The sequence below is a fragment of the Gallinula chloropus genome (genome assembly GCF_964237585.1).
Source record: "Gallinula chloropus genome assembly, chromosome: 13".
Taxonomy (NCBI): Eukaryota; Metazoa; Chordata; class Aves; order Gruiformes; family Rallidae; genus Gallinula; species Gallinula chloropus.
In genome coordinates this window covers 14,120,478-14,146,582 of record NC_140098.1, presented here as the reverse complement: position 1 = coordinate 14,146,582, position 26,105 = coordinate 14,120,478, and the positions used below count along the sequence as shown (strand labels likewise).

General features: G+C 52.6%; 1 protein-coding gene across 1 annotated transcript in view; it reads right to left on the bottom strand.

The window, feature by feature from the left end:
- FANCA (FA complementation group A) overlaps positions 1–26,105 on the bottom strand; it is a gene marked incomplete at both ends in the record, with an annotated part of 38,921 nt that overhangs the window by 2,973 nt on the left and 9,843 nt on the right. The window contains 28 exons of the mRNA XM_084270070.1: positions 1,294–1,435; positions 2,280–2,392; positions 3,053–3,160; positions 4,142–4,201; positions 4,682–4,787; positions 5,302–5,468; positions 5,701–5,767; positions 6,175–6,303; positions 6,802–6,875; positions 7,881–8,057; positions 8,293–8,389; positions 8,745–8,938; positions 10,418–10,517; positions 12,234–12,304; positions 12,776–12,918; positions 13,447–13,551; positions 16,161–16,237; positions 17,546–17,595; positions 17,699–17,759; positions 18,187–18,275; positions 19,878–19,937; positions 20,030–20,125; positions 20,471–20,581; positions 21,489–21,622; positions 22,159–22,300; positions 23,318–23,394; positions 24,233–24,345; positions 24,687–24,753. Of these exons, the coding sequence (XP_084126196.1) occupies positions 1,294–1,435; positions 2,280–2,392; positions 3,053–3,160; positions 4,142–4,201; positions 4,682–4,787; positions 5,302–5,468; positions 5,701–5,767; positions 6,175–6,303; positions 6,802–6,875; positions 7,881–8,057; positions 8,293–8,389; positions 8,745–8,938; positions 10,418–10,517; positions 12,234–12,304; positions 12,776–12,918; positions 13,447–13,551; positions 16,161–16,237; positions 17,546–17,595; positions 17,699–17,759; positions 18,187–18,275; positions 19,878–19,937; positions 20,030–20,125; positions 20,471–20,581; positions 21,489–21,622; positions 22,159–22,300; positions 23,318–23,394; positions 24,233–24,345; positions 24,687–24,753 (2,930 nt within the window). The remainder of the gene's footprint in view (positions 1–1,293; positions 1,436–2,279; positions 2,393–3,052; positions 3,161–4,141; positions 4,202–4,681; positions 4,788–5,301; positions 5,469–5,700; positions 5,768–6,174; positions 6,304–6,801; positions 6,876–7,880; positions 8,058–8,292; positions 8,390–8,744; positions 8,939–10,417; positions 10,518–12,233; positions 12,305–12,775; positions 12,919–13,446; positions 13,552–16,160; positions 16,238–17,545; positions 17,596–17,698; positions 17,760–18,186; positions 18,276–19,877; positions 19,938–20,029; positions 20,126–20,470; positions 20,582–21,488; positions 21,623–22,158; positions 22,301–23,317; positions 23,395–24,232; positions 24,346–24,686; positions 24,754–26,105) is intronic.

Genomic DNA, 26,105 nt, shown 5'->3' with positions numbered 1-26,105 from the left:
AGGAGAGGAGAATGCCTGTGAGGTTTATCTGCAGCAGTGACTCAGAACTCACACTTTCTAGTCAGGAAATCACCATGCAGGTTCCCAGGATGGACTGTGAGCAATGCTGCTCCTCCCAGGTGAAGCAGCGTGTTTGAAGCAGACAGATGACAGCCTGACATCAGCCTAACATCGTTTGTTGCTTCTGAGGGCAAACAGCACCCTAAACCCAGCCTGCTCCCTGCAGTCAGCAAGTCAGAGAATCCCAGCCTGGTCTGGGTTGGGAGGGACCCCAAGGGTCACAGAGCTCCAGCCCCCTGCCACAGGCAGGGACACCAACCTCCAGGCCTGGAGCTACACAAGGTTGCCCAGGACCCCAGCCAACCTGGCCTTGAACACCCCCAGGGATGGGGCACCCACCCCCTCTCTGGGCAGCCCCTTCCAGCCCCTCAACACTCTCTGTGCAAAGAACTTCCCCCTAATATCTCCTCTCACCCTTCCCTCCTCCAGCTTCACTCCAGCCCCCTTGTCCTGCCAGTCTCTGCCCTTTAACAAGCTGATTCCCCTCCTGTTCCTCTGCTCCCTTCAGGGACTGGAAGGCTGCAGTGAGGTCCCCCACAGCCTTCTCTTCTCTTCAGAGGGCAGAGACAACTCCCCCCAAACACAGGGAGAACTGAGCAAGCTTCCCCAGCTGTAGGCTGGGAGGAGAGCTAACATTGGCTGCAGCAGGAGCTGTGTCCTCACACCCCACAATCCTGCCCTGACAGATGCCTGGTAGAGCTTTGCTGGATCCCTGCCACCTCCCCTTGCTGGTGTCCTCCCCTCTCAAGGCAGATTTGAGGGGAAACCCGCTGCTATTCCACACATACTGAACACATCAACTCCCAACCAACAGCTTTTGGCTCTGGACCAGTATAAGCACTGGAGGGGTCAATCACAGAGCAGGAGGAGCTGCTACTGTAACTGCTGCCTGCAGCAATAAACCCCAGAGTAAACAGCAGAGCACAGGTTCTGCTTCAACACGATTTACCTGTGACCCTCTCAGCGTGGGGACACTCCCCACAGCCAGCTCCAGTGCTGGAGACTCCCTGGAAGATCACCAGGACTGCCAGGCAGCAGCTGGGCCCAGAAGTTTTGTGTGTGGAACAACTTTGCCTCGAGGTCATGGATTTCACAAGGGGTAATTTCACCAGCTAACCACCACCACCACCACCAGCAAGGTTTCACAACAGGCTTTGCCAGGCAGCATCTCAGCACAACCATCTCTCACTTCCAACTTGGGGTTTTGGGAAGAGCAGAGGGTTACAGTCTTGCCTGCTCTGTGTCAGTCCCCAGCCTCTTCAGGGCATTCCTCCCTCCTCCACCTGGTGACTGGTGCTGAAAGGTGCAGTGGAGGAAGGCAGCTGAGATCCAAGGAGGGCCAGAGGGAGGGGAAACCACTCCTGAAGAAAGGAAGCTAGGAAACAAAACCAGCATAGTGTGGGTTTGGAGGGACAAAACCCCAATAATATATAAATACGTAAAAAAATCACAGCTGTGAAATCGGGGGCTTGGAGGGGGCGTAATTGTGACAAGACCCCAAAAATAAACCTCTTCCCTTTATTCCCCTGCAGCTGGGTGCTGTGTGGAGACAGTTTAACAAAATAAAAGCCTAGAAACAGGCAGCAGCGTTCCCAATGAGTCAGTGACATGTAATAATGCTGCCTGGATTGATAGAGATGCAGCTTAAGAGCCAGTTAATTAATATAACTTCAATTTGCGTGTTTTGTCTCTCACTATCTGTGAGGAGAATCTTGCACAAAGTTCCCAGCTTCTGGAGAGAGACAGCAGGATGCTGAGCAGGCAGAGTGAGGGCAGGTAAGGAGGGGAGCACACAGCAGCAGGGCCCAGAGACTGACCCCATCCCAGGAGCAGAGGGTCAGGCAGCCTGAGCCAGTGACTCAACACTGGCTGGAGGTGGTTTCCAGGGTTGGTCTGACACAGCTCAGCCTCCCAGGCTCCTCTCCAAAGATTCTCCCTCCCCCAGGGTAAAACACTGACCCAGATTACACTGAAGGGTCAGGCTAAAAAAATGATAATGGCCCATTCTGAGTTTGAACCTTACAAAGGATCCTGTACTGGGCTGTCCTACCAGCCTTGGTCCCCATCAGCATTCACTGCTGCCTGCTGAAGTGCAGCCAGGCTCTGAGAACAGGGCTCCTGGGCACTGGCACCTCAGAGAGCAGCTTCTCCTGGGCACTGACACCTCAGAGAGCAGCTTCTCCTGCCTGTGGATCCACGCTCAGGCTCCTCATACACACCTGGTAGCCCAGCACTGCTGTTCCCTCAGCTTTTCCAGTTCTTCTGCAAGTGGAGCCCCAAAGAGCCTCTTCCACTGAGAACAAAGGATTGGCTCCAGCCTGGGCCACCAAAGCTAGGGAGACAAGAAGCCAGGGGGATGAGTGGTGACCTTCCCAGCCAGGCACACACACTGTCTCAGCCAGGGAGTGGGAGAAAGGGTGGGGTTTCCCCCTCCCTAATGAAAACCCCCCAGGCTGTAAGCACACAGGCATAAGAAACATGAGAAGTTTCACATCCTTGCAATGCAACCAGGGTCATGTGTGAGCACGTGCACCCTGCAGCACCCCCACACCCCTCTAGTCATGGTGATGAATGGTGATGTGTGTGCTTACCACAGGCAAGGGGAACACCTATCCCCACCTAACCCAGGGGAACAGAAAGGAAGAGACATAGGAATACATCTGGGGAGGCTCTGGTGGCTTGCCAAGTCACAGCATTCTCCCTCCCCCAGGGTAAAACACTGACCCAGATTACACTGAAGGCCCAGGCTAAAAAATGATTGAGGCCCATTCTGAGTTTGAACCTTACAAAGGATCCTGTACTGGGCTGTCCTACCAGCCTTGGTCCCCATCAGCATTCACTGCTGCCTGCTGAAGTGCAGCCAGGCTCTGAGAGCAGCTTCTGCTGGGCACCAACCCCTCAGAGAGCAGCTTCTCCTGGGTCCTGGGTAGGACCCTCAGGGTTTAAGAATCACAGCTTTTAGCAGCTCTTCAGCTGAGATCAGAGCAGTTACCGCGGCAGAGCAGAGCAGAACGGGGCACTGGGTTTGACACGCCCTCAGGACAGCGTTGATGGCTCCTGCCGCCTCCTCCTCGCAGCCCACGCCGGCACTGAGCAGGCCCTGGAAGGGGAGGAGTTACTCCTTGACTACACACACAGGGATGCCTTTACACTACCTCACCGAGGCACGTGCAGTGCCGCAGAAGATAACTGTAGGGGTCAGCATGGCCCAGGAAAAGAAGCTCACACCCAAGAGCTGCTCCTTCCCCACCAGCTTTGCTCTATTGTATTAAAATTAACCGCTGTTGCTGCTTCCTCACTGCACTCCTCGGGGTTTGCCTGGATTGCTGCTCCTCTGTGGAATGTACCCCTGGGGTTCTCACAACAAGGGTACAAATACCACACCTCGTTGCTAAGAACAGAGCAGGGGGTGTCCTGGCAGAGAAACACCAACCCCAGCACAGGCGAGCGAGCGGGATGACAAGAGCAGCATCAGTTACAGAGTCACTGGGCTGGAAAAGACCTTTAAGATCACCAAGTCCAACCATTCCCATCCTGTGCTGCCCCAGAGCCCTGAGCACCTCATCTCCCCTCTGTTAAACACACCCAGGGGGTGACTCAGCCCCTCCCTGGGCAGCCTGTGCCACAGCCCCACAACTCTGCCAGGGAAGAACTTTCCCCTCCCAGCTGAGCTGACCCTGCCCTGGGGCAGCTTGAGCCCATTGCCCCTTGTCCCAGCTCCTGTCCCCTGGCTGAAGAGACCATCGCCCACCTCTCTGCACCCTCCTGGCAGGGCAGGGGAGGTGGGGAGAAGGTCTCCCCTCAGCCTCCTCTTCTCCAGGCTCAACACCCCCAGCTCCCTCCGCTGCTCCTCAGAGGATTTGCCCTCCAGCCCCTTCCCCAGCCTGGTTGCCCTTCTCTGCACTCACTCCAGGACCTCAATGTCCTTCTGATGCTGAGGAGCCCAGAACTGGACCCAGCACTCGAGCTGCAGCCTCACCAGTGCCCAGTCCAGGGGCACAATCCCCCCCCCACACCTACTGGCCACACTATTCCTGACACAAGCCAGGATGCCCTTGGCTTTCCTGGCTGAAGAAGTTACCCTGAAGAAGTGAGTGGTGATGTCGTAGGGGAGCGCGTACCCTCTGGAGCAGATGTTCTTCTGCAGGGAGACAAGGAGAGAAAAGGAAATAAATCCCTGCCTTTCCCTCTGAGTTAGGATTGGCTTTGGGTGTTCTGGGGCGCCTGACACAGAAGGGATCAGCTGGCACAAAGTCACCCAGTGAGATCCTGAGCAGGCAGCGCTTTGCTGTCCCAGCACCAGAGAGCAAATCAGAGGGCCCTGCTTGCTGCACGCTGCAGATGGCAGAAGTGGTTTGATTACATTTTGGAATGAGCAGAGGTCCCTGGCTGTGCCCAGCAGCACAGGAGGGCTTGAAACAGCCCATCAGGAGAAATACATGGAAATACAAGCTGGCCACGGACACAGAATGGGGTGACAAGAGCCTCCCTACACTCCCATAGAAGCTGAGGTCGTTTCCAGTTCGCCAGTGTTTCACCTCTTATCCTGAGCCCCAGAAGTTGAAGGTTTTATCTCAAGCCTTTACCAACAAGGAGCTGCCCTCTGGCTAAGGACACACACCAGCTCTGAGTTGACAAAGCAGAAGAAGCCCCCACAGTCCAGCGCTGGTTTCTGCCCCTTGTGAGAAGCGGCGATCAGAGCGGATGCTGGGAGCGCTGTCAGGAGCCTGGGGCAGGGAGGGACAAACCAGAGCCGGGTTATGGGCAGGAAGAGCACCAGACCCCATGCTCAGGGTATTGGGGGAGCCTGAGAGCAGGTCAGATGTGAGAGACCCCAAACAGAAACTGCACCAGGACGTTTTTCCAGTTGCCCATGCCAGCCCCTGTGTTTCAAGGGGTACACACACCCCTCTGGCGGCACCGCCAGCGGCTCAGGAGTGACACACACACCCAGGCTGCCACAGCACACAGGGCGACTGAGTGATGGTGAACAGGAGTGGTGGCAGGAAGAGTGTCACTGGCTGCAGAGGCAGGCTGTGGAGGTGCCTGGCCTTTGAAATGAAGTCTACTGGCAGGGGCAACCCATAGCCCAGGAGGGCACAGAGGGACACAGCTGACTGCGTGGGTGCCAGGGCACAGACCTCTCTGAGGCTGTATGTCACAGTGTGAGGGGAGGGGAGGTGACCCAACCACACAGCTACACACCCCCCTGATTGGTTTGCTTGAGCCCTTTGCCTTTACCTTGTGTGGTGCAGCAGCTCGTGCTGCCTCCACAACTGCTCTCCCAAAGCAGAGCCACCTTTCCCAGCTTTCAGCCTTTCCTGGAGAACCTCAAAGAGGAAATGTCTGTGGGCATCCACACAGCCAGGAAGAGGCTTTCTCCTACACCCCAGCTCCAGCACCAGCTCCTAAACAGGGAGAGGGGGCAAACAAACCCCCACAGTGTTCATCAGGGCTAAACATTTTTTGCACTCTGTGTTTCTCTGATGTAATTCAAGGAGATCAATAAGGAAAATCTCTCTCAGTCTCCACATCCAAGCAGCAAATGTCAGCCTTACACACACCAAGGTGTTAGAAAACACTTTCCCTGGTGAAATTCAAGGATTGAACATCTGGATACACATCAGGGTCTGAAATCACCTGCAGCCTGCAGAGAATGTCGGGGCTGGCTGACATCTTCCACTGGCCACCACCACCTGGGTCTGACCTGTGATGAGGAGACACAGCAGGGAAGCGACCCTGTGAGCCCAGGAGGAAAATGCAGCTGGAAGAACGTCCAGTGGCTTCAGATGAGCACAAAGCTCTAACATTAACATCCCTTAAATAAGTGTAGAGGAGACAGCAACTCTCCTATAACCCTGCCCCCCTCATTTTCCAGCTTCAGCCACATCCTCAGGGGCATCAAAGCTTGTCTGGCCAAACAAATCTGAATACAAATTCAACTCTCAGACAGACAGACAAAGGGACTCTGTGACACCCCAGACCTCTGTCACCTAAAGCAAGATTCTTATGCAAAGGCTGTCGAGTCAGGCAGAGCAGAACCACCTCCCAGCCTGCACTGCCAGCCAGTCCTGCAAGAAGAGCCCCAGAAACACAAGCAAGGAGAATGAATACCTTTGGGAGGAATCCAGAAGGGCACTGATGATAACACCACATGCCTTCTCCAGGTCCCCATCGCAGCCACCCGAAGCAGAAGGTGCAGGAAGGTACCTCTGATAGATAGCCCAGTAATGGAAATCCTGCCTGTGACATGGAAAGGGAGGTCAGGAGCCTTTTAACAGTGCCCCTCCTGTAATGTAGAAAGAAGTTCAGGCACCAAAGCATGATGATGGATAAAAGCACCCATGGAAGCACAGATATAAAGAGCCATCCAGCAGCCACCACGTGGCCTGATGTCAACCATCCAGCTTCCAGAAACAGGGAGCTTTTGGGAAGAGTTAAGGGGAGATGAGAGGCTCAGGGATCTGGTTTAGCACAGGATGGGAATGGTTGGACTTGATGATCTTAAAGGGCTTTTCCAACCTTGTGATTGTGTGAGTTATTTGGAAGGACTGCATGCAGGACAGAGGTTATGTCTGAGGACCTCCTCAAGTTCTAGCATTGCCCAAGCTGGCAGTCAATGGGCACCAGCGTCCCGCAGCAGCTTGTTCAGTGACTTTTATTGTCAACTCCCCAATTTTCAAAGCTTTTCCCCTAATTTTGGGTGGGGAAGACACTGGAACTATTCCCTTGCCAACAGACCTTTCTGAAGCAGAGAGAATATCCTTCTCAGGGGACACTTCCAGCTCCAACAGCAGCCACTCCCTGAAAGACAACTGGGAAGAGCAATGACTGAGGGCAGAACAGCATGTAACCCCCCCTTCCCCTGCACCCAGACACAACCCCGTGCTGATAAAGAGATGGGAAACAGGACACATCAACCCAAGGAAGTTCCTGTACTGTTTCCCTTGCAAGAAATCCACAGTAAAACCCCACCAGCATTCAAAAACATACTGAAAGCAAGCCTAGAAAGCATCTCTCCTCCTCCCAGCCCCCTCTGATGTTTCCAAACGTGCTCCTCATCGTGAGGAAGAGGTGCCAGAATGAACACACGTTGTTAGAAGTAGCAAAACAAAGAGCCACAGTCATCAGACTGGTACAAACACCAAGGAAAGGCTGTAATGCTGAGGTGTTTCAGCCTTGTACATCAAGCTGGCCAAGCAGGAGGAGTCCTCCCAGTAACACGCCAGACCCCGCTGTGCAAAGGCAGACTGGTTTGGTATGGAGTGGGTTTAAAAGAGAAAACCCCAAAAAGAAATCCTGGGGAAGCAGGTACTTTGCAAGGAACAGAGTGAAGGGAACATGGAGAGGTTAAAGCTGCTTCCTAGCAGGGCAGAGCCAAGCAGCCTGAGGTACACAGGCAGCTGAGGAGGACACTGGCCTTTAGACTCAGCTCAAGGAAACAAACCCCAAAACCACACACACAGGGAGAACTTCCAGTTACTTGACTCACTGCTAAGCTCACAGCCAGGCCTTTTCTCTACAGTTCCTGACCATTTTCATGCTGATATGGTAAATCTTGTCAAGCTTTCTGCTTCTGCACTGAAGAAGACACAGGAGCTTGACCTCTAGCCCTCTCTCCCCCTTTCCATCACTATCTAGACCCACAAATAACACAGAGCACATAACACCTTCCAGCACATAACCTCGTGTGTGACATCTTCCAACTCTCAGAGCAGCTCTCAGACAGGAAGCTTTGACAAGCAGCTTTCTATCACCAGTGAGGGAACTGCAAAGGGTGGATCTGAAAAGTGAGCTGGAGTCACAGAGAAGATTTATACCTGGAATGCTTCTTCCTTCAGGAGCTCCTGCAAGCGTGCTTGCTTCCACAGGGAGAGGCTGGCTCTTCTGGAGGTTGGAGAGGGGCAGGACAGGGAGCTCCAGTTTAGGTCTGTGTTCCCCTCCTGGCACAGGATTCCCCGAGCTTCCAAGCAGAGCCTTGGCATGATGTACTGCAGCTGAAACAGACAGACAATCCCTGGGTGTTCCCACCACAACCAGCAACCTCTGGTAGGATGAAGCTGCTGGACAAGCAGATGCACAAGGTGATAAGATGGGATGGTTCAAAGAAGCATTTTTTATACAGGTTTGGGTTTGGGGTTTTTTTTCCCACTTGCCCAGGAATCTGCAGTGGGAAATTGAACCAAGTCTGACCTTTCTCATGAGAAACAGCAAAACTTATTTTCCTTTTACCTTTTTAAGGAGGCCAGGGGGAAGCAAGGCACACAAATCCTCATGGGAGTAGGATGAAAACTTGCACAGAAGGTAAGATGCTGCTGCAGTGCAAAACCTGGCAGAGAAAACAGAAAGCAGCCTGTTACCTGGTCAGCTCCATCCTGTCTTTGCCCACTCAAGAAAGCCCAAAGTCAAAACACAGGCTGAGCATTGAGAATATTTTTAACCAGCCCATCCCAGAGGTATTTGCTTCTGGGAACACTTCTGTTTGTGCACTCCCAACCCCAAGCCCATCCAGAGCACAAATTTCAGGACAGGCAGTACCATCATCAGGGTGCTATGTCAGGCAGCACCACCACCAGTTGCTTTCTCTGTACAGCTCAAACACCCACAGATGCTCCAGAAATCCTCTGGGGCGACACTAAACCCATCACCTGGGGAAGGATGGATGGGGTGGATGCCAATCTCACCTCATGCAGAAGGCAAACGACTCTTCTGTCCTGCACACGAGCAAGAGGGGCCAGAACTCGGACACAGGAAGGACCTTTTCAGGCTGAGAAACCCCAAACTTGGCTTCCACTTCAGGAATTAAAGCTCTGGATTCACTTAAGTGGATCACAAAAGCTGCTAGTCCTAAAATATGAGCATCATTCAGGGAAGGACCCTGCAAGCCAAACAGAAGAGCTGAGGAGACACATTTCACTCGTAACAAAACGAGCTCAGAATTAAACCCACGAGCACAACATCACTTCTGCCTGTTGACTCATTAGTGCAGCAAATCTCAATTTAGCAGATGAGGGGCACCAGTTAACATTTCAGCCTTGAAATCCTGCAGCTCTTGGTCAACCCACAGTAAGATTTCTGTAGCACAGTGACCTGAAGCAACCAGCTGTAAATTCAGCCTCCAGAACTGAAGGCTCTCAAGGCTTTTTACACTAGATCAGCTGTCACAGAAGCTATCAGTCTTTTAAATTAAATAAAACCTTTGCAATAAACCCAACAGTTCTTTAAAAGAAACCCATGTCCCTGGGATATGGGAGGTGTGGGGGTGGGTGGTCCTTTTTATATTTAAAAGGGGTGTACAACCAAAGTTGTAACCATTCTGATACTGTTCCTTTCGCTCTGTTCATCAACTTAATTTAGAATCAGAGAATCCCAGGCCGGGCTGGGGTGGGAGGGACCCCAAGGATCACAGAGCTCCAGCTCCCTGCCACAGGCAGGGACACCAACCTCCAGGCCTGGAGCTACACAAGGTTGCCCAGGGCACCAGCCAACCTGGCCCTGAACACCCCCAGGGATGGGGCATTTACCCCCTCTCTGGGCAGCCCCTTCCAGCCCCTCACCACTCTCTCTGCAAAGAACTTCCCCCTAATCTCTCCTTTCACCCTTCCCTCCTCCAGCTTCACTCCAGCCCCCTTGTCCTGCCAGTCTCTGCCCTTTAACAAGCTGATTCCCCTCCTGTTCCCCTCCTCCCTTCAGCGACTGGCAGGCTGCAATGAGGTCCCCCCACAGCCTTCTCTTCTCTTCTCCAGGCTGACCCAGCCCAGCTCCCTCAGCCTCTCTCTGTAGGGGAGCTGCTCCAGCCCTCTGATCATCTTTGTGGCTCCTCTGACCCCTCTCCAACAGCCCCACATCTTCCTTGTGTTGGTCCGCAGCTCTGGACACAGGACTCCAGCTGGGGCCTCACAGGGGCAGAGCAGAGAGGGACAATCCCCTCCTTGTCCCTGCTGCCACCCCTCTGCTGATGGAGCCCTTCCCAGCTCATCCCCCATCACACCCAGGTCCTTCTCAGCAGGGCTGCTCCCCAAGAGCTCTTCTCCCAGGCTCTATGTCTGGGATTCCTCCATCCCAAGTGGAACCCCTGACACTTCACAGTGTGAAGCCAAGTGTTTAGCTTCTATTAAAACACATCTTGGATTCACACACCTTCCTACAGTAGCTATAGGAAAACATTCAGCTCACACTCTAGAGAGCAAATCCACATCATCTGAAATGAGGTTTTGGGGGTTTTCTGGAAGCCTGAGAGCTGGTGAGGTCCCTCCACAGCACAGCCCAGGCAGATACATGCCCCAGTGCTCAGGAACCAGAGCTAGGATTGCCTTCAGCGCACTATAGCCACAGGATCCTTGGTTGGAAAACTAACCTGATGGTAAATCAGCTGGCAGAGCCTGCCCAGAAGGGCAGCTAAGAGATTCCTGTGTCCACACATCATCTTCACAAACAAGGAGAGACATGGGCCCTGCCTGCAGAAGGGAAAAACCACATGATTGCTTTACTGCTGCTTCTTATCCCTGATACAGGAAAGGGGTATTAAAAACTCATAGACATGCTGAAACCAAGCCCTGCTTGTCTAAAGGCAGGGCAATTATCTATCCTTCTGGTTAGAGGCTCAAAGGAAGCATCACTTATGGAGCAGAGGACCTCAACAAGAACAGGTTGGGGTCCAGCCAGCACCCTGCCTCAGATATTTGATGATAAAAGGTGTTCCGAGATGACAACGAGGAAGGAGGAAGCTGCCTGGGGCACAAACAGCTTTCTTCAGGCTAGGTAAACACAGCCAGAGCCATAAATGGGATCAAAACCAAAGCAAGAGCAAGAAGGAATTAGTCTGACAAGTTGCAAACCAGAGGAGGGGAAGGAAGGAAGGAAGGAAGGAGGGAAGGAGGGACTTTCCCTCCTGACACTAAAAACATCCCCAGAGCTCAGACAGGAGCTGGGTTAGGAGGAGTCTCGGGGATGCTCTTGTTTATCACAGCTACTGTTCAGTACAGGCTTCCAGGATGGATTCACCTGCCCCAGGGCAAAACAGTGTTAGGAGAGAGGGAAAGACACACTGGTTGCCAAACCCTGGGGCAGCCACCCTGTTCGGCACCGTTGGCAGCTGGGACTCCAGCTGGGACTCCAGCTGCCGACGGTGTCGAACAGGGTGGCTGCCCCAGGGGGTTTTCCAGTGACATGTTGACCATAAATAAGGTTTCCAGACTCATGTTGCCTCAGAAAAGGGTTGGTCATCAGCCCTTCCAGCACAGGAGTGCTGCCTCTCCGTCCTCACACAGGCTGGGATCAAACCTGAGTCCCTTCAAGAGGGTGGAGGGGGATGAGTTGTTGGCAGGAGGACTGTGGGCTTGCTGCCCTCCCTGTGCCTGCAGTGTAAGGCTTGTGCCTCACTCACTCCATGTGAGATAGAGCACTGGGGATGAAGCACTGCAAGAGCACTGAGCATGCCCAAAGAGACACCCCAAAGATACCCCAGTGCTCGCTGGCACGACAGGCCCTGCATCCTCCTGATCTCCAGTGTTGGGACAAAGAGGATTTGCTTCATTCCCCAGTCACCACCACTGAGCCAAAAATCACCAGCCTGAATCGTCAAGAATCCCAGACTGGGCTGGGAGGGACCCCCCAAGGGTCACAGAGCTCCAGCCCCCTGCCACAGGCAGGGACACCAACCTCCAGGCCTGGAGCTACACAAGGTTGCCCAGGGCCCCAGCCAACCTGGCCTTGAACACCCCCAGGGATGGGGCACCCACCCCCTCTCTGGGCAGCCCCTTCCAGCCCCTCACCACTCTCTCTGCAAAGAGCTTCCCCCTAATATCTCATCTCACCCTTCCCTCCTCCAGCTTCACTCCAGCCCCCTTGTCCTGCCATTAAAGGACACAGCCTTTGCACAAACCTTTCATACCTTGTGCTGCCTTGTTACCCAGACAAAGCAGAGACAAATGCCCCCCTTTTTCTGAAGGGATCAGCAACCACTGAGGAGAAGCAGGTTTTATTTACACACACACATCAAAGCAGGGTAGCTCTCAGATTACAGAAACTCAGAACAAAGCAGCCTGCAGTTGCCAGCCAGGCACAGTGAGGTTAAGGACACCCCAAAGTCCCTCCTCACCCCCCCAGACAAGCATTGGGACTGTAGTGTGTGAACCTGCTCTGACTCCCCTGCTCCTTTACTCACACCTTACCTGTCAGGAGGGTTGAAGTAGGAAGCAGCTATTAGGCTTTGGCAGAATGATGTCAGCAGAAGATCAACAACCTGGAGTAAGAGACACATTGCTAATTGCCCCTGGTTGGGCTGGGTGTGTAGATCTGGGTTGGTGCTGCCTGTATGCTGTGTGTCCCGACAGGAAAACAAGGAGACAGGTTGGTTACTGGCACTCCCTGGGGGTTGTACAGGGGCACTAGCACTGGGAAGAGATGGGAAGTTGAGCCCCTAACAGTGTGGGAAGGATCCCAGCAGGGCCAGTGCCTGAGTTTATCACACAGGCAGTGATAAAGCCCTGCTCAGCACAGGGCTGCTCTCAGTATCTCTCTGCATCTCCACACCAGACACCCAATGACTTCCAGGAGGTGAAACCACATGAATAGTCTGTGCAGGGCAGGACAGGGTAGACAAAAGGAGAATGCATTTCCTGGTCTGCAGAGGCAAAGCACCCTTTCTTTCCCACATACCACCCAGATGGGGGTTTTACCTCCCCAGCCAGGCTGTTTCTCACCCCAGACTCACACTCTGGTGGCAGGGTTCCAGCCTTGGGGCTGAAATGTCAACTTGGATTGGAGAATTCAAAGCAGCAGGTTCCTTCTCCTGGCTGCTGTGACCCAAGATGCTGGAGAGTCTGTCAGAAATCACTGCTATCTGTGCTGGCACATCTGCAGGAAGGTAACAGGAGAACCAGGGCAGAAGGCATGAAAGATTTACAACTCCACAGAACAGGAAGGAGGGAAATATATAGTCTAATTGATCAGAGCCCAAAGTAGGTTCTGAAAAGCTTTGATGAGCCAAAAATGTTAGCTGGAACAGATTGATTGGTGCTTTTGTTTGTTATTTTTTCCTCAGTGCTGTTTACTGACACACATGGAGAGCAGCTTTTCACACCAGAGAGGGGACAGCCTTGAAAAGGGGGCCTGAGGCACTGGCTGAGCCCCCACAACAGGGCTGCCCAGCTTGGCAGGGGTCGGTGTGATGCCACAGAGACGCTGACCTGGAGTTCCAGACTCAAGCAGAGGATGTGTGTCAGATGTTAATGTGCATATACTCATAGCTGGAAGGACTACACAGATCTGAAAGATTACCAGCCTCAGCTACTGCTGGTGCTTTGGCTAGTGTTAGCTACACTTTATTAAGGCTGCTTTTGTAAGGGTCAATTATGGGTGGTTCCAACTTGCTTCCCCACATACCTTCCTGTTTAGCCTGGTCCACAACCAGCGTCCTCAGCTGGGCCAGTTCAGCCTTCAGCTGCTCCACAGGCTCCTTGGAGGGGCTGCTCTCCACCTCTGCTTCATCTAGACAAGCCAGAGAGATGCAACAGGTTGCCCTCACCTTGGTGCATCAGATCAGTTCTGAGGAGGCCTTTAGCACCCCCCCACACACAGGCTCTGTGAAAGCAGTGTTACTTCCCTGTGAGCCCCAACATAGCCCCAAACTATCAGTCTGCCACACACACAGCTTTGTTTTCACACCCAGGATGTGCTGTTTGATTAATCATTTATGAGTTTGTGCCAAGCAGCAGGAAGGAATTCAGGTTTTAAAGGCTGTTCTCCTTTCAGAGCTGCCTCCTTTAGCTCCCTGCCCGTCCCAGAAACATTTGTTGCCCTCAAAAGACTGAGGCCCATCTCAAAACACAGGCACACAGACATTACAGAGTGAATACTGTGGCCTCAGCTCCTCCTCAAGCCCAGCACCACCCAGCATTTCCAGATGCTATGCCTGACTCCAGCCTGGGGTTTGTTTAAAGGAAGAAATAAAAGGCAATTCCCTTCACCACTCCAAAGCCAGTGCCACCAGCAGCAAGCTGCCCCAGCACTCCCCAAAACCCACTCAGTCTGTGGGACAGGAACAGCTCAACCATGAACAAGAAGTAAATAACAGGGTTAAAATTAATTCCTGTTATGAACACTGTAAAGCAACAAGGTGTTAGGAGACTGCTGAGTCACCTCTGTGTGCAGGACTGAGTGCTACCTATCAGGGCAGGCTTCAAGCTGTGCACCAACGCTCCATCCTGCCCCAAATCCAGCCTCTGTGCAAGAGGGACCGGTCAGGGTGCAAGGGATGGTGGGGGTAGGTCATTGACCCCAGATTGGTTTGGGTGGGAAGAACCCCAGAGCCCTCTGTTACCTCCCCTGCCATGGGCAGGGAAACTCCCCCAGCCCAGGGTGCCCCAAGCCCCATCCCACCCGGCCTTGAGCCCTGCCAGTGATCCAGGGGCAGCCCCAGCTCCTCTGGGCACCCTGTGCCAGGGCCTCCCCCCTCCCCAGGAAGGATTTCTGCCTCCCAGCCCCTCTCCATCCCCCTCCAGCAGCTGGAGGCTGTTCCCCTGGGCCTGGCCCTCCCTGCCCTGGGCACCAGCCCCTCTCCAGCTCTCCTGGAGCCCCTCGAGGGATGGAAGGGACCATGAGGCCGATGAGGATGCAGGGGAGGCAGGCCGGGGAGGCCGATGAGGCGGTGCCACTAGAGGTCACTGACAATTCAAGGACCTCTGCAGAGCTCTGCCTGCCCCTCGGGATCCTGCTGATCCGGCACGCAGGCATCCCTCATCCCTGCCGGTTGCCAGGACAACCTCGGCAGCCAGGCTGCCGCACATCTGCGGCTCCCCAGCCCGGCTTTGTCACGCCTCTCCAGCGAGCTTCAGGCGCCCAAAGCGCCGAGGAGGAGTGAATTACAGGCTCCTCTCCCTGCGCAGGGGTCCGCTGGCTCTACCACGCACCAGGAGCGATCCCTGCTCACCAGCCTGACCTTCTCACTTCACATGAGCCCATGTGAGGTGCTGCCCGTCTCAAGATGGGTTAGAAACACCCATGTCACAGAATCAGAAGGTTGGAAAAGACCTTTAAGATCATCCAGTCCAACCATTCCCATCCTGTGCTGCCCCAGCTCCCTGAGCACCTCATCTCCCCTCTGTTAAACACACCCAGGGGGTGACTCAGCCCCTCCCTGGGCAGCCTGTGCCACAGCCCCACAACTCTGCCAGGGAAGAACTTTGCCCTCCCAGCTGAGCTGACCCTGCCCTGGGGCAGCTTGAGCCCATTGCCCCTTGTCCCAGCTCCTGTCCCCTCGCTGGAGAGACCATCGCCCACCTCTCTGCACCCTCCTGGCAGGGCAGGGGAGGTGGGGAGAAGGTCTCCCCTCAGCCTCCTCTTCTCCAGGCTCAACACCCCCAGCTCCCTCAGCTGCTCCTCAGAGGATTTGCCCTCCAGCCCCTTCCCCAGCCTGGTTGCCCTTCTCTGGACTCACTCCAGGACCTCACTGTCCTTCTCATGTTGAGGAGCCCAGAAAGGAGCAGATGTTGATGCTGAAGGAGAGAGCATTAAGCTGCTATTACACCACCACACTGCACCAGTAAAGTGGCTACAGCACTGGGACCTGAAATTAGTGGGGCCTTCCCAGCCAAACACATGTAAACTCTGCACTGCAATCCCTTTACCCAGTGGCTGTCCCCAGGCTCTCCTGCTTCCCCAGATCACATGCAGTAATCCCCTCTTAAAAGGGGACAGTGGGGAGTTCAGACAGCACGATTGGCGTTACACAAGGGATCAGGGCAGCAGGTTCTCAGCCTGGGCTGGCCAGGACCCAGAAGTAGCTGAGCTGCAAATGCTGATTCACAGGGATGGAGCTGAGCTGGGTTTAAATCAGCCAGCTCAGGCAGTCTGCAGGCTCAGCACAGCGCCCAGCTCCTCACTGACTGCACAAATCCCACCCAGGCAGCACAGGCAGAGGAAGTCGTTACAGGAGTAACTGTTTAGTACCTCAGTGAGAGGTAAAGAACAAAGATATTCAGGTATGAAGACCTAATCAGCCCTAATTTTTTGAAAAAACATGTGATTCAGGAGGCTGTCAGTGGAAAAACAGACCTTTCCTTCAAACCCAGCCCTGAGGAAGCCTTGCATTTTGTTACCTTGCAGCATTTTCACTTGCAGAGCGTAGCAGGCTTGTGTGTACGTGGAGTACAAGTTTGAGGGTATTTTATCAGCTCTGTAATTAAAAAAAGTAAAAAAAAGAGACATGTATTATGCTGCATAACCACATTGGAGCTTCTGTGTTATTAAATATAATCACAGGCAGTAGCAGTGCCATGAAACATCATTACTGGGGCTCCAAAGCTCGCAGAGCAGCTGAAGGATTCTTAATCATCACCAGGGCCAGAAATGCAGAGCTGAGGCATTTGTAGCAAGTGCTGGAGGTGTGTAACACACACCCCCCACACACACCATAAACCCAGAGTACCATGTGTGTTACTAACACACACGTTAACACCAGTTTCACACATGGCATGTGGCTAAGATCCTGGAGGAGTATTAAGTTCCTTGGACTCACTGCTGCTCCCAGGACCTGAGCCTTAAAATGTGATGCAGTCTGGTGTACAGTCAGACTGGAATGACAAGGAGGGACCAGGAATGACAAGGAGGGACCAGATGCCTCATCTGCAGGAGCATTAGGAACGTCTTTCCTTCCTGCTAGGTTAGAGAGGAATTGCTGGCTTTACAATAAAGCTGCTCCTGCAGTGCACAAAGTGCTTGTAAACACACACCCAGGACAGGCCTGAGTGCCCAGAGGGGCTACAGGAACTACTCAGGCCCCATCTGGAGTGTTGTGTCCAGTGCTGGGCTCCCTGGGATCAAACAGCCAGGGATCTCCTGGAGAGAGTCCAGAGGAGGGACACAGATGGTGAAAGGCCTGGAGCATCTCCCCTGTGAGGAAAGGCTGAGTGAGCTGGGGCTGTTCAGCCTGCAGAGAAGAAGCCTGAGAGGGGATCTGATCAATGGGTATCAATAGCTGAAGGGTGGGACACAGGGGGACATGGGCAGCCTCTTCTCAGTGTCTGTGGGGACAGGACAAGGGGTGATGGGCTCAAGTTGGAGCACAGGGAGTTCCCCACCAATGTGGGGAAGAACTTCTTCCCAGTGAGGGTGAGGGATCCCTGGGACAGGCTGCCCAGGGGGTGTGGAGTCTCCTTCTCTGGAGAGATTCCAGCCCCATCTGGACACTGACCTGTGTGCCCTGTCCCAGGGACCCTGCTTTGGCAGAGGGGTTGGACCCCATGGGCTCTGGGGGTCCCTTCCCACCCTGTGATTCAGCACTGGTGGCATTTACCTGTACAGATAAGCGACCCCATCCATGCCCTGCAAGCCACAAGCCTGGCCCCAAAACCCTACCAAGGGATAGCCAACACTCAGCACACTGTAAACAAGGCACCAAAGCCTCCAACACCCCGATGCAAAGTCAAACAGCCTGAAGAGAAAGTCCAGAAGCACAGCAGATCATGCTGGGAAGTCTCAGTACCTCTTCAAGGAGTCTATAAAAGCCATGAGCACGTCCGGGGCTCTAGGGAGCTGCAAGAGTAGAGGGAGGGTGGAAAAAAGGCAGGTTAGATGCAAATTACCTGTCTACAGACACATCTAAAGGGGAGGATCAAAACCCAAACCAAATACTAACCACACGTGGCCTGAGCAAAGCAGGGAGAAACCAGGAAATGTAGTATGGTCGCCTGAAAATGCTGAGGGAGAAGAGAAATACAGCAAAATAGTAACGATGCCAAAGCTGCAGAGGGCTGTTTCCTTACCTCAGGAGTTAATTTGGCTTCTGCAAAGGAGAAATACTCATGGTAACACAGATAATCACAGCCAAACCCAGGTTGGATTAGGCACTAGCCATTCATTTATTTAATTCTGCTTTGATTTATGAGAGTCATGGTGGACTTCTCTTGCAGACATGCACATGCCTTTTGCTCTCTGCACAAACAGCCTCTACTTAGATGACTCCTGAGGAGGTATTTCCCAAAACCACCTTTGCTCACATCCTCAATTCCTCTCCTTTTGTTATTCTGATTTGGACTTAGCTGCTGCTATTATTATTATTCCTATTATTACTACTACTACTACTACTACTATTAAATCCAAGAAGAGTTGAGAAGCATGAGGTACCTGGCTTCTATCACAGATGTTGGGATCTTCCTCGTGGTTTCAAATATCTGAAGGGCCTTCTCAACATCACGAAGCGCCTGGCCCTGGGGCTGGCTCACACAAGTGACAGGGAGAAAATGATGTTCTGAGAAATGGAGGAGGAAGAGGAGGAGGAGGATCTTCCCTCCTTGCTCTTCCAGGGTTGGTAGTGGCTGTGCTGTGAAGGGAAAGGACTGAACAAATGCAACTGAGTAACAAGAACTACCTGATACGTGGAGTAAAACTGGAGGATGGAGAAATGGGGCTGGACCAGCCACCTGCCTGGTGGCCCAGAGGTCCAGGAGGTTCTGTGCACACTGACAGTGGCTGCAGCAGATCCTCCTGCTTCACATCTTGTTCTTTATTCCTCCATGAGGACAATATATCTTCTGTTCTGAGTTTGGTTTATTGTTATTCTATTCTACAGGTTGGAAAAGACCTTTTAAGACCATCAAGTCCAACTGTCCCTGTCCTGCCCCAGCTCCCTGAGCACCTCATCTCCCCTCTGTTAAACACACCCAGGGGTGACTCAGCCCCTCCCTGGGCAGCCTGTGCCACAGCCCCACAACTCTGCCAGGGAAGAACTTTCCCCTCCCAGCTGAGCTGACCCTGCCCTGGGGCAGCTTGAGCCCATTGCCCCTTGTCCCAGCTCCTGTCCCCTGGCTGAAGAGACCATCGCCCACCTCTCTGCACCCTCCTGGCAGGGCAGGGGAGGTGGGGAGAAGGTCTCCCCTCAGCCTCCTCTTCTCCAGGCTCAACACCCCCAGCTCCCTCAGCTGCTCCTCAGAGGATTTGCCCTCCAGCCCCTTCCCCAGCCTGGTTGCCCTTCTCTGGACTCACTCCAGGACCCCCATGTCCTGCTGATGGTGAGGAGCCCAGAACTGGACCCAGCACTCGAGGTGTGGAGGTTGGTCAGAGGACAGGATCTCACTGCAGTGCATTCACCTACCAGCCTGTATTTCATGTTTCAGCTGAAATGAGGCCCACCCCAGCCTGACCAAAATCTGGGAAGGGACACTGAAGTCAAACGCTTCCTTAGCCATTCCCATTGTTACCCAAAACCTATCAGGACCCACAGAGGGAAACTGCAGGCTGCAGATTCCCTCCCCAGGTCTCTGAATACATAACCAAATAGATAATGTGGTGTACTGAGAAGAATCAACATCCATCTACAATACTTTCCTGCACGATCACATCATCAGGAGCAAACCCAGTGCAGGATGTGCCACCACTGTAACAAGGTGGTCTGTGGGCAAGGCTAATGCAGCCCCCACTCCCACAAACCTGCGCTCTGTGTTCCCCCCACTATGGGATCCTCCCCCACAGATTCTTCCTTTCATCTTCCATACCCCACTGGATGGGGTGGGTGAGAAGTACCCAGCACTTTCCTGACTCGATGGCCAATACAGGTGCAGCTTGGGCTGGTATCTGGCTGCCTAATCACTGAGTTCCTCCACAGCCTGTCACTGGAAATACTCATCCCAGATCGTTTGGCCTCCACACAAACCTATTTCTCATAAAATCCAGTGCATGTTTCCATGCTTGTGACCACTGTATCTCGGAATTGAAGGAGATTTGGCTTGGGTAGGCATGGCAGAGGTAAATAACCTGAGCTCTCTTCCAAAGAAAAGGGACATGGCTGATGGGAAAACACTTTAACAGACCAGCAGTACCTGCACAGGCTCATCTGCAGAAGACAAGTCTTCATAGAGCCCCATATCTTCTATGGCAACCTATGTGAGGGGACAGACACACACTCGGTCACAGCACAGCTAATATTCCAGAAGGATTCAGAAAGATCTCTTTTACAAGGAGATCCACTCACCTTGAGGTCAGCCAGCCTGGTTTTAGCCAGAGTGATGTACTCCAAGAGAACAGAGCGATGCTTCGTTGGCACGCAAGGGGGATACATGATATGGACCTGAAATGTGGCATTCACAACAAGATTTGCCTTTTTTGAGAGGGAATTAGTGTAAAATTCCAGTTAATGCTTAGAGGCATCTGCCTGGAATATTCCCCAGAGAAGATGCCATCACCTGGTTGAAGATAACCCACTTTCATGGCAACTCATGGGCAATTCCCACCCCCAACAACCACTCAAATCACTGAAGTGCTTTAGTAACACACTGGAGCTAAAGGCACACAGCGTGGTTACTGCATAACAACAAAGAGAAGCTGAACCCAGTCAAAGGCACAGGTGAGTTCACTTTGGGGCAGCTCTGCACCAGGCCTCAGGAAAACATCTCCACTGGCACCTTCTGCTCACCTTCAGGTATGGGGCAGCTTCAAATGGCACCAGCTCTGACAAGAACTCAAAGAGGAAGATCACAGCTTTCTTACTGCTCCCATGGAGACCACCAGCGTTCCCAAAGGAAGCCTAGAACAGGAGAAGGGACTGATGCAGCCCTCCAGCACGGAGGGAATCCCCACCCAAGCCCCAAATAGCCACTGCAGGTTCATGCTGTCAAGAGGACACAGAAGTTCTCTCTACAGAGGTTTCCTTTGAGCTTCTCTGTCCAGTGTGCAGAGAGCTTGCTGTGCCACGCTCAGAGCTCCTTCTGAGAAGCTACTATGAGCACACTCAGAGGAGTTAAACAAGGCAACACTGAGCCACACCGAAGGATCAGGATTCACAAGGGACCCACAAATCTGCCAGTTCCTACACAGCTTTATCTGGGTGTTGAAGGAAAGGCAGCCAGCCAGACTCTAGAGAAGAGGACTGGTTTACCTTTGGAGACATCCTCAATGCAAGAGCCCAGCTCAAATTTGCAGATTCACACAGAGGAATTTACAGGTTTAAATGATGCAGGGATTTGCATACCTAAAATACCTAGGTGTTTACACCTAAAAGCCACTGAGCAATGACAGGTAAGGTCAAACACAGCAATTACAGCTGCATGCAAACATCCCGGAAAGCAGAAGGCTTCACCTGCAGTACCCTCCAACCCAGGCAGGAACAGCAGTGCTGCTTATCAAGACACAGCCCAGATTGTGACTGTAACAGGAATTACAGGTCTGCATTCCTGGAAAATAACTAGAGAAGGCAAGACCTGCTTGAAAGATGAAAGGAGGGAAGGCCAGAGAAAGCCAAATGAATGTATTCTTTGCAGACACAAAGGCAGTGATAAATATTCAATCGCTCCTAATGCCAGCACAGTCACTGTCTTCCCCTCCCCAGCTCTAATTCCTGGCTGAATCCAGGATTTCACTGTGCAGCAGAACGTTCCTTATGCAGAGGGATTCTCCCCCACCTAAACCAAGGAGAATACCTTGCTCAGTCTCACCTTGAACCACTCAGAGTAAGGCATGAAGATGGCAGGGCCCTCCAGAGCAGCCTGGCGAGCGATCAGGAACGCAGTGATCATGTTTTCCATGTCATAATTCTCAAAGGCCTTTGTCAGGAGACGGCTCAGGAGATCTAGAAACAGAAAACAACCACCTCAACCTCTGCTGCTGGCAGGTCCCTGCTGTAAGTTTCTACAGCAAGCAAAGACAAGTATCTGTGATGAAGCAGCTGCCACGTTTAAGGTTCGTGTATTGGAGCTCAGGGAAACTCTGGGACTTGTTTATATTTTTTCCAGGTGCTTTCAGTGGGCAAACACTCCAGGACTTCAACCTGCAAGAGCTGCAGGGAGTCCAGCAATGAGATAAACAGCAAGAAACTCAAACAAACAAGGTGAGATAAAAGCACTAGGCTTCAGTAATCGCTCCTCCAATTAAGCAGGTAATTATCAAATCACCACTCTTAGCTGAACACCAAGTTTGAGAGGCATCAGGCACCAGGGTCTGGTGTTCACATCACAATGGGGAACATCTGAAGGGGAAAGAAGACTTTTTGCTATTCTTCTCCACACAGGAACCTCAGAACAGCAACTCCAAATGACTCTGCTGCCTCACCATCTTCACTACCCAAGAAGCAACAAGAACTGAGGAGGCTCACCAGGACCTACAGACCTTTGATCAGCTGTGCAGCCTCAGCCTTACAGACCACCAGTGTGGAAACGCAGGACAGGACGTGCTGCCAGTTCACCTCATGAGTCTCCAGGACCTGCTGCAGCTGCCAGGTGGCCTCCTCTGTACTCAACACCACGAACAGCTGGAAGAGTGATAGCAGTGCTGTTCAGCTACAGGTGTACAGCCACCTCTAGGAGTGAAATATGCTGCTGGGATTAACACCCAGGGGTCTTTTGTGTGACTTTTGAAAAAGTTATCCCCCAGCAGGGACAGGGAGGGGATTGTCCCTCTCTGCTCTGCCCCTGTGAGGCCCCAGCTGGAGTCCTGTGTCCAGAGCTGGGAACCAACACAAGGAAGATGTGGGGCTGTTGGAGAGGGGTCAGAGGAGCCACAGAGATGACCAGAGGGCTGGAGCAGCTCCCCTATGGAGAGAGGCTGAGGGGGCTGGGCTGGGTCAGCCTGGAGAAGAGAAGAGAAGAGAAGGCTGTGGGAGGACCTCACTGCAGCCTTCCAGTCCCTGAAGGGAGCAGAGGAACAGGAGGGGAATCAGCTTGTTAAAGGGCAGAGACTGGCAGGACAAGGGGGATGGAGTGAAGCTGGAGGAGGGAAGGGTGAGATGAGATATTGCGGGGAAGTTCTTTCCGGAGAGAGTGGTGAGGGGCTGGAAGGGGCTGCCCAGAGAGGGGATGGGTGCCCCATCCCTGGGGGTGTTCAAGGCCAGGTTGGCTGGGGCCCTGGGCAACCTTGTGTAGCTCCAGGCCTGGAGGTTGGTGTCCCTGCCTGTGGCAGGGGGCTGGAGCTCTGTGACCCTTGGGGTCTCTTCCAACCCAGACCAGTCTACAATTCTGTGTGCCTGATTTCCAAGGTCAGATCCCATTGTGGCTTGGAACCACACTGGCTGAATTCCACAGTAATATTCCAGTTCCTTCAGAAGTCCCATCACAGTAAAAACTCACATCTTCAATTATTATCTTTCTCATTAAGAGGTTTGCACAAAAGTCCCCTGAGGACTTCATGGTCCATCCTGCCTACCATGCCTGGCAGCTGGCATCAATTCTGCAGCTGGAACTAGCTTTAAATTACCTCATTTTGGGTATTTCACTGACTACAACCCCCCCACACACAGCAGAGCTCTCTCTGTGAGGCCAGTTAGACATACTTTGCGGTACAAGGTAGTGAGCAGCGAGCAGCTCCTTGCAAAGCTCCACTCCTTCTGCATCTGGATGGCATCAGACACTGCACCCAGAGAGAGAAAAGCTTAGTGTTCAGCAAGACATTTTAAAACACACCCAAAACACCCAACTTAACACCCAAGATTTCCCCTTGGCTTTGACAGCCAGGTACATTAAAAACTGTCTGGTGAGACCTTTTCTCTCCCATTCACTGCTGGAACACAAAGCATGGCAACAAGGACCATGCCATCTCACCACAGCACTGGCATCTTGTCCTGGTTTTGGCCAGGATAGAGTTAATTTTCTTTCTAGCAGCTGATGTAAAGTGTTTGGGAGTTGGGATGAGAGCAGGGCTGGTAGCACAGGGATGGTTTTGTTGCTGCCCAACAGTCAGGGACTTCTCAGTTGTTCATATTTCCCTGTCAACAAGAAGGTGGGGGGCAACCAGGGAGCTGGGAGGGGACACAACCAGGACAGGTGACCCAAACTGGCCATAGAGGGTATTCCATCCCAATTATGTCACGCTCAGCATAAAGGGGGGCTGGTGGGGGGTAGAGTGCATGGCTCCAGGACACACAGGTTTTGGGACAGTTCCAAGCTGTACAGCCTGAGCTGTGCAGTCCAGTGAGAAACTGCATTGTGCATCACCAGTTTCAGATGGATTTTGCTAGAAAAGTCCTATTATTGTTATTTCTCTCTCCACTATCCTAGCAAACTCTCCTTATCCCAACCTGAGGTTTGCCTTAGGTTTTTTTTCCTTTTCCCCTTCCCATTTTCAAGCTTTTCCAGCTCTGGGTCCTCCAGGCTGGATTCCACTCAGCCCAGTCTGGGCAGGATAGAGCTCTGGACACACAGGAAGGCACCCAGGAGATGCTCATTCACCTCTCCCAGCCTATTCCTACCTTTCAACACTGGGCTGTAGGTAAGAACTTCAGTCAGGGTGTGTCTGCAGAATTGCTGACAGGAATCCAGCTGAACTGCACTTCCATAGCCTGACACACTGAACACGTTCAGCCTACAAGCAACAAGGAAACACTCAGAACACAGGAAGCACTATCTAGCCAGGTACCAAGGAGGAAGAAGGACTCATTTTTCCTCTACATCTCTCACCAGATGCTTTTTTTGGTCCATATTTGTAAAAATCTATTATTTACTCAATATTACGTAGCTATTTGATTGACAGACTTGAGTCAAATGAATACCCCTGCACTGAACAGGGCTGGGCTGGCTGGGCACGTACACAGTTGTTAGACAAAATGAGTTGGGAAGCAGGAACTGGATGGGGAACATTCACCCGAGGATAAAAACCCAACACCACTAACTGCTGGCATTACTCAGAGGAACAGCACTTCTTACCAGAACCTCACAGCTTGCAGCGTGGAAACATCTTGCTGCTTCTCTTTACCAACAGCATCCAGCACCCCTGTACCCCAAAGCAGAGACATGAAGACACAGTGAGAGGAATGGAAATGGCAGAACTGTGATGCTGTGAGGCAGGAACTAACTAGAACAAGCGCCCTGTGTGTCTTTGGGAAGGTGACCCCGTTAGGGAGACACACAGGAGCTGTTCAGCAGCGTTATTTTCTTAGAGATCTTTTTTTCAGGAGTGACACAAGGACTCAGAAACTATTAACACCAACCTTGAACCCCACACAGAGCGTTCCCAAGAAGGTGCTGATAATTAAACTACCTAAAAAGGCACATAAATTAATCTTTAATTTCCAAACCCAGTCCTAATCGTGCCACATGCCTGTGAGTGTGAACGCTGCAGAGAGGAAAGCCTGTCTGCAGGCAGGGATTTGCAGGAGCAAGCCTTGAATTACCACCCCCTGGAAACAAAGGCCTGAACCGCCCTCACCAAACAAAGAGCTGCCAGCGCTGCACGTTCCTAACAGGAGAGGAGCCTCACGCTACACTTGCTCAGCAGAAATTCCTTCTGAGGCTAGATCTGCCCCAAAAAAGGCTGGCAGGGGTCAAACAGGCTGGCAGCTCTCTCAGCACGGTGTCTTGAGCATCAGCTCCAAGCCCAAATACCCAGAGCCTTTGCTCTGCAACCTGCTGCACCAGCAGTTTCTGTTTGGTCCCCTATCCTACCTTTAAAAGCCTCCTCTTAAATTAATACTGAGCTGGGGCAGCAAATGAGGCACCCCTCATGGTGGTCCACAGTGTTAATGTTCTCCTCCCCCACTGAGGAATACTTTAAGGTTAAGTCAGGGAGAATAGAGAAAAGCAGATAAACCCTACTTATCCTGGGGCATGGGAGTTCAGTACTCTGCAGCACTGCACTCCCACAGCTGCTCTCAGCCTGTCCTCCTCCTCCTCCTCTGAAAGTCTTCATTAATAGCAAATTATTTTACATAAAGACTCCTAACATCCTTCAGAGCAGCTTCTTTGTTAAGCAAAACCCCTCAAAGCTGAGCCAGACCCCCTCAAAGCTGAGCCAGACCCCCTCAAAGCTGAGCCAGACCCCCTCAAAGCTGAGCCAGACCCCCTCAAAGCTGAGCCAGACCCCCTCAAAGCTGAGCCAGACCCCCTCAAAGCTGAGCCAGACCCCCTCACTAGCACAAATGTCTTCTACAAAACTCCTTGAATGCATTTCTTCAGGCAGACACTGCAGTCAGGCAGCAGCAGCAGCACAGGCTGCTCCAACAGGAAGGTCGAATGAAGAGCAGGTTAGTGCAGCCTCCCGCCTGGCTGCCAGCAGCCTGCTTCTCTCCCTCCACAATCCCCCTCACCCTGTGTTTGTAAGGGTTGTCTGGCAAGCACCAACACTGT